Source organism: Drosophila nasuta, chromosome 3 (assembly GCF_023558535.2).
Source record: "Drosophila nasuta strain 15112-1781.00 chromosome 3, ASM2355853v1, whole genome shotgun sequence".
NCBI lineage: Eukaryota > Metazoa > Arthropoda > Insecta > Diptera > Drosophilidae > Drosophila > Drosophila nasuta.
Window position 1 is genome coordinate 45465199 of NC_083457.1, and position 7672 is coordinate 45472870.

Consider the following 7672-nt stretch of genomic DNA (forward strand, 5'->3'; position numbering starts at 1 on the left):
TTCGGTATATTCTTTTGGTATATTTAATATAATAATAGAATTGTGAATGTAATATCGATTTGCCAAAAATATTTAATTTGGTATATTTCAGTATTCTTTGGTATCGTAATTGGAATATTTGGTATAAGCTAGATTCGTGATTGTAATAGTATATCAATATACCAAATAAATGCTGGCTTCTGTATTTTTCAGTATTTTTCTGTATATTAATTTGGTATATTTTATAAATAATACCGCACTTTTTTGCTTTTATTAACAATGGTTAGTGCGTATCTCACAGTCGACCACACCTAACTGACGTTTTCTTTCTTGACATCTCTTAACAGCTTTCTTATTCCACCAACTATTAGCACTGAATTTTCTTGCAGTGTACCTGAGATAACATTTACTTTCGCATGCGCAAGTTAGCAACTTTAAGCGGTTTATACTCGTGTAGGTGTTGTCGATGCTTTTGCTTCTGCTGCTGCAGCTGCTGAGTGCATTCATGAGTACATGTATCCCTGGCTTACATTGCGTGGTAGTGACTTAACTAAAAATATGCCAGGCAAATATTTGCCAAATTGTTTTGCCGCTAAATAAACTGCTCGGCCCAGCGCTGCGCTGCGGTCGATTAATCCAATAATAAATGCATGTTTTTTGTGTATTCGGAATGCCGTATAATTTGGCCTCTGTCTCTGTAATTGTTGTTATTGCTGGCGTTAATTAAAATGTTGTTAACATTAGATTTCAACGCGTGACGATGCTAAAGCCCCACGACAAATAAATAATTCCATTTCTTTATCATTTTATTTATTGAAGACGACGTTGGCCCGGCCAGCTATAGCAACAGCATTACGGCGGCAGCAGCAACAATACAACGCTTGCTCTATGGCTCATGCTCTGTCAATGTTTTAATTATTTTCGTTTTTGTTTTATTTTTATTATTGTTGTATTTGCCGAAATCGTTTTCCATAAACAACAACAGCAGCAACACTGCAGTGAATGGCTAAAAACAACAGTAGCAGCAACCAATGGCATGGCCAACGTTGCGTATGAGCAACATTTTTGCCTAGTTTCATTTGATCATAATTTTAGTGCACCGAAAGGGAAAAAGCATACAAAAAAGAAACAATCTGCGATTGAAGCAATTTTTTATGGCCACATAAATGTGATTGTGTCTGCATGTGTGCAAGTGTGTGTGTGTATGTTTTAAACATTCTAACGATAAATGAAATTCCGCACACCATTTGCTGGTTATTTCTGCTCTTTTTAATACACTTTATTTTGCAGTTTTATGAGTTTGAAATATGATTTTGCATTGGTCAATATATTTATTTTATATTTTTATGTATATTGTAAAATTGATAAGTTAACAGTAATTAATGTTAGCATTTGTTTTCAGATTATTGAGTTTATAAATGAACAAAGTAAAAAAGTTTTTTGTGTTTTTCAACTATTAAATTTAGGTCTAAAAACTTCATTGTTTTTAAATATTGAAGAATTGTAATAAATCAATATATTTACCAATTCATTTAACTTGAGACTAAAACAATTGTAATAAAAATTTACTATTAATATTAAATGTGTGGTATGTTTTTTAATTCTATCGTTTTTTTTTTCAATTAAAAGTGCAATGCATTAAATCAAATTGAAGATTCAAATATAATTTTTGCTTAAAACTTATACCACATGAACTCGAAATATTGTTATGGGATTATTAAAAATATTAGCAGCAATAACATAAAGAGCTCAAATTTAATTTTCTTCGTGATTTTATTCGATTATACAAAAGCTTCTATCATTACTTAAAAGAGCATTCGAACTTCGACAATTTATACATATTTTTGAAATCTGCCTGGCTCTTCGCTTCCCGCTTGCACATAACCTTTTTTTTATGACCATCGCGGAAGGAAGCGTCGCATCCAATGAATGGAACCAGTTGAGGAGAGAGATAGACTAAGGCATAGGATGCGTGGTAAGCAAAAAGAAAGAGTGAGACGGAGGTTCACAGAGATGAAGAGTGATAAATAGAACAGTGCGTGCACATTGATAGATTAAAGAATTGAACGAATGGAATATTTTGTGCTCGAGAAAGAATAACGAGTGCCAATTTAATTGCTGTCATATGATGCCAAAAATGTACGTTGTGTTCGTTTGTGTGTGTGTGTGTGTATGTTGACTTTGGCTCAATTTCAGAGATGGGAAAATTTTTCAAATTCATCAAGTTTTATGCTTGTGTATAATTTTTTCGCCTCTTTATTTGGCGCTGATTAAAATGGCTTTTTTATCCAGCGCACAAAATATGCATGTGTTTGAAGCTTATGTTCTGCTTTATGGGTGGAACGAGAAGCGTCGGAGAGGGCCAAAAGTTGAAATACCAAATGGCAAATGAATTTGTTGTTTTGTTGTTGCTTTTGTTATTGTTTACTTTAGATTCTGTTGTTGTTTTGTTGTAAGCAGAAAATTGGTTTCTGCTTATCAGCAAGGCAAAGAAGCAACAACTTTAGAGTGTCATCACCCTCAGCCAACCCGTTTGCCAAAAACTGACAACTAAAATGTGGGAAATGGAAAACGGAAAACAGAAAGACTGCCAGCGTACGCTAGCATGCCAAGCATCTCAAGCGGAATTTTCGAGGGAGAAGTTACATACGCTTCGATGCATTTTGTATACGAGAACACTACCAGTATTTGTGCCCCCCGGCTTGGCCCTCCAACTGGCCTTCCCCCGCAGAAAACAAAGGAATACGAGTAAAAAACATAAACATGACTTTACTATATAAGTTAAGACGCAAACATAAAAAGCAGCCGCAAAACTTGGCCCTGAAAGATGCGTTGCCCTCTTGCTCGCTCATACTTCGATTACTGTTGTTTCGGCTTCTTCTGGGTTTCTTCTTAGCTGGCTTCTTCTTCTTCTTCTTAGCTTGTGACACAACATGTGTGTGTCAAAAATTTTTGCATGATGGAGGCGTGAGGCGGAAGATAGGGCTCTGCTGTGCTGCTTGCATGCCAGTTGCAGTTAAAGATGTTAGTTGGTAATGCGGGTGCATCAAGTTTTTGGCGTTGCAAATAAAGTGCATAGTAAACTTTATGAGCTTTGGATAGTCAACGGATGAGGGGGCGAAATTGTTGCTTATGCTATTGTTGTTGCTGCTTGCTGAAGCGTACTTCTTACTGTTATCTCCCTCTCTCACTTAGCCGTATGTGGTGCGCACTGTGAAGTAGAATGATAGAAAGAGACGCAGCGCAAACAATGCGTATGAATTTTAACAAAAGAGTTGGCAACGCGTGCGGAACGTAAAAAAAACATTGCATACTTTTAGGCAGTCGACTGTAAATGCGTCGTCTACCTTGTAGTTGGCAGTCAAATTACATTGCGACGAGACAAGTTGATTAAGACAACAACAATCACCACACACCAACAACAACAAAGATAAACACAGACACGCACACACACTAAGAGACATAATTGCAATGCGAATGGAGGGGTCTCATATGACACCCGTAATGACAAATTTCAGCGTGCAATTGGGCGTAACCCCAGCAGCAGCATTCTGAAACGAAACTGCAAAAAAATGCGAATGCGAAAAGTGATTATTAAAATGCTGCTTAAACTAAATTAGTAGCCATTAGCAAGTTTATTGCTTTAATGCATAAAGCAAAAAGCGCAAAGCGTTATATACAAAGAAAAGCAGATCAACGACAACAACAAAAGCAATGAATATTAACAAGATTAGTCATAGCCACGATATGAGCCATAGTTGCTGCGATCACGATAGTTGTAATCACGCCCACTGGCCGGGGGGCAGGCCATAGCGATCGGTTTGCCGGTAATAACCGTAACCCCGGTTGCGTTGACCCGTGTAATCGGGCTGCCAATAACCTGAATATTGCCTCAAGCCGCCATTACCTCCATATCCACCATAGCCGCCATATCCCGCTGTACCCAGAATGTTGGTAGTCGGATAATAGCCGCTGCCAGTGCTGGGATAATAGCCGCTGCTAGTGCTGGGATAATAGGATCCTCCAGTGCTGCCATAGTAGTTGGTGTTGGGATAATAATACCCCGTATTCGGGTAATATCCAGTGCTGGGTCTGTTGTAGTAACCAGTGTTGTAGTTGTTGTATCCATAGCTGGGGTAGTTGTAGCCATAGTTCGGGTATCCTGTGCCCTGGCCAAATAAACTACCCAAGTTGAACACTTGAGCGAGAACATGGTCGAGTTAAGCATATTTAAATTACACTCTAAGAACGGCTGCGTTTTCTTACGTTTCGCAGAAGTTTCCGAGGTGGCCAAGTCGCCGCTTTTCGCATCCTGTGTCGCCGGCAGTGCTTCTCCCCAGGCGCCGCACACGAGCCCGAATAACTGGAATATTTACCTCCTCAAATTAACAGAGTATTCCTTTTTGAGTTGTGCGTTGTTTTTTCATACTTACCAAAAGCGTCAAGCACTTGGCATACATGTTGTTGCTTGAGTCTTTGGCGAATTCAATTGAATTGCGAATGTGAATTTTGCCAAAAAGGTAGACAAGCAGCTGGCTGTGAAGAGCAATGAGAATGAAGACGATCTGTCTGATGCGACGCTTGTACGTTAAATAATTCTGTTTCCCAGCCGTGGGGCCAATTTATATTTTTCATTTTCCGGCTGAGTTGCTGCTGCTGCGTCGACGTCAGCTTCAACTTCAGCGTCGTCAACGTCGCCAACGTCTGAAACAAACAAACCGAAACAATATAAAGCTTTGGGCCTGGTCGCAAACTCACAAGTCTCACTTAGAAGCGACCAGTTAAAGTGACGGCTACGTTTTATTACTCATACGCCACGTAAGACGAGAGTGTGACTTTAAAATTGCCAGTTACGTTTCGCGCAGGGCTGCAATTCGTACTTCCCCACTTTTAATGAGAAGCCACAACAAAATTTAATGCTAATGTGATTTAAATTCAATTATATTAATATGAATTTAAAGTTTATTATGCATCTAATTTGTATTCTAAATTATACTATCATAATTCTTTGCCATTGGTAACCCTGTTTGCATGTCAAGATTCTTTTCAGTGTTACGAAATCGTATAGCACTTACGACCTTTTCGTCAACCGATTATGTGTTATTATGATTATTTAATATTTGTCCGGGCAGGTGACAAAATAAATGCCTCATTTTAGCTGTCTTTTATGCGTGCGTTTAGTTTAATTTTGGATACGCTGCATATTTGCGCTTTAAAATTTAACAAACAAAAATAAAAACAAGAAACCCAAATACGCTGAAAAATTGCGTTGTTTAACTTGGTTCACAGATCGCTTTCTTTTATCTCACCCGACTGGGGCCCGGTTTTTATGAGAACTTCAGTTCCATATTGTTTGCATACTATATCTTCTTTAATTCCAATTATCCGCATACAGACACACACTTGCACACATAGCTCAAAATCTGTTGCAGGGGCCGCTTTGGTAAATATTTGCCAGCTATCGTGTATTTTTGTTTTTATCTATTTGCTTTTCTTTTCTTAGCTTAGCCTGGCCTACAACAACAACAACAATCGAGTAACGACTTAGGCGGCCAGAAAGATAATAGCAAACGACACACACAAGCATTTGTTGCCCTTGAGGTTCCCCGCACTCGAAATTCATTCATAAACACACAGGTGTGCCAAACAAATTGAGGCATTAATAATCGATATATGGCGGATTAGAATTTGTATCTACTCTCTTTCTTTGGTGAAGTTCGCTTAAGCTACTTTGCTACATCATAAACGTGTACTTTAACTTGTCATATTCACATTCATGAATATTATTGCCTGCACGGCATATATTTTTTCGAATATTGTTTTGACACCCGAGCTCAACGTGTGAAAATGATTTGGGGCCTTAAGCTTTAGGCTTGCGGGAATTACAATCTTCTTTTTTTTCAATATTGACTTGTCACAGTCGTAAAGTTGAAAAGAAAAAAAACTGGGTTACGTTGACGATTCAAGGTGAAATGCTCGCAAAGATATTGTAAAAATTGTTGCTCTTTAAGCTCAACTCATTATGCAACAACTGAGGGCTTGCCCTTTCAGTTTCAATTCTTATCACAACCATGAATTGCATTGCTAGCCAGGAAACATAAATAATAGCTAACTTGTTATGACTTCGTTTCCAGTGAATCAAAATACAAACAAAAATTTACATTTTCAGTTTAGTTCTAACCTTTCGTTCCAATAATTTTTTTTACCTATCGAAAGGCTGCAAAAATAATACATTTCTTAAATAAAACTCCAGCGGCAAAGTCTTTTGTTCTTTGGAAAAACATATTTAAAAAAAAAACTGTTTTACTTTCGTAACAATTTTACGCACAGCCAATCACAGTTAAAGGCAACTAGAGAGTAAGTGAAAAGACTTGCAGTGGTACACAAAAGGATGCGCTATAAAATATGATTAGACTTTTATATTATATAACAAAAATTAAGTTTTGAGAGCAAGGGATGTACAAGAATAACTAACAATCATTTTTCAAATATGTATAAGTAAAGTATTGATATATTACAATCAGTTTAATTGTTTGTAACCCAAATTGGAAGGCCTTTTTTATTAGATTACAACTTTTCTTTTAAGCATATCTATTATATTTTTATGCTAATTAAAATAAATATTATTTGTGATTTTTTAAATTTCACTACTTCATTCATCAAATTTACATTTTTGCAAATTTTTGTGTACAATTTTTTTTTCATTTCTAGACAATTTAAATCTGCTGTCAAAATTATAAATCTCGGTCATTTTTCCTCTACAGGGTAGAACAACTCAACAACAACAGACCGAGAGTGTTCTTGACGCTAGACAAACAAATCATGATTATTAAAATAATTTCGTTTCAATTTTTAAAAGATTTTCGACAGCAATTTTGTGCGCTGACAAGTGCTTTGGGCTTTGGTTTGGATCTTGGATAAGCCTTGGCAGGCCCGAGTCTCCATTTGTTGTTGGAAAGGTGCGCTAGGAACAGCATACTTTTAGGCGGTGATATAAAAATATTTTATTAGACTCGTCCAAATAAATCAAAACGCAGTACACAATTGATTTTTCTTACATTTTATTTAATTTCATAATTTCTCTTTAGACATAACAATTCATTTCTCCGTGTTTTAAGCATTATTAGAGTAGAGATTAAATAAACTATCAACTAAATCTAAAGAAAGTGAACAAAATACAAGTTAATACATAGAAACACAAAAAAATGCATAATAAACAACATGTCACAAACAATCATATTTTCCCCGTTCAAGGAAAATTGGAAAATTCAACACTATAACAGTAAAGTCAGATAGATTGAGTAAATAGTTGACAGAGTTGACAAGAAGCTTGGAGTGCATTTTGATCAAAAGAAAATTTTTTAACGAACACAATAATAGGCACTTTTCTCTTCTCGCTTTTCTTTTTGTTTTTCTAACATTTTTCGTTTTTTTTTTTTTACTTTCCATTTTCTGATTTTCCTTTCCTGGTTGAGAGAGTATTCTCGTTACTAAAAACACTTATGACTAAGCTGTGTTAGCTGGGTTAGTTGAGGAGCTTCGGGCTGGGATTATGTGCTGTTGGGAATTAGCGGTGCTTGCAGTGCTGGGATTCGGGTTGAAAGCGGGGGATGCTCTAGGGCTTAGAGCAGAGTTTTCAGTTTCAGTGACGTCCAGACGTCCAATTCATGTAGAAGTTCCTAATTGTTGTTGT

At 36.7% G+C, this 7672-nt stretch overlaps 1 protein-coding gene across 2 annotated transcripts; it reads right to left on the reverse strand.

Moving 5' to 3' along the window:
• Window positions 1-2745: 2745 nt before the first annotated feature.
• LOC132789819 (prisilkin-39) lies at window positions 2746-4582 on the reverse strand. 2 transcript variants are annotated; one of them, XM_060798098.1, is made up of 4 exons: window positions 4413-4581; window positions 4246-4342; window positions 3887-4177; window positions 2746-3190 (listed from the first exon to the last, which is right to left on the reverse strand). In XM_060798098.1, the coding sequence occupies exons 1-4, from the start codon at window positions 4437-4439 to the stop codon at window positions 3171-3173; spliced, it is 435 nt and encodes a 144-aa protein (XP_060654081.1). In that variant the 5' UTR covers window positions 4440-4581; the 3' UTR covers window positions 2746-3170. The 2 variants fall into 2 exon arrangements, with proteins under 2 accessions (XP_060654081.1, XP_060654080.1); XM_060798097.1 differs by lacking the exon at window positions 2746-3190 and having other exon boundaries at window positions 3580-4177; window positions 4413-4582.
• Between the last annotated feature and the right edge of the window lie 3090 nt (window positions 4583-7672).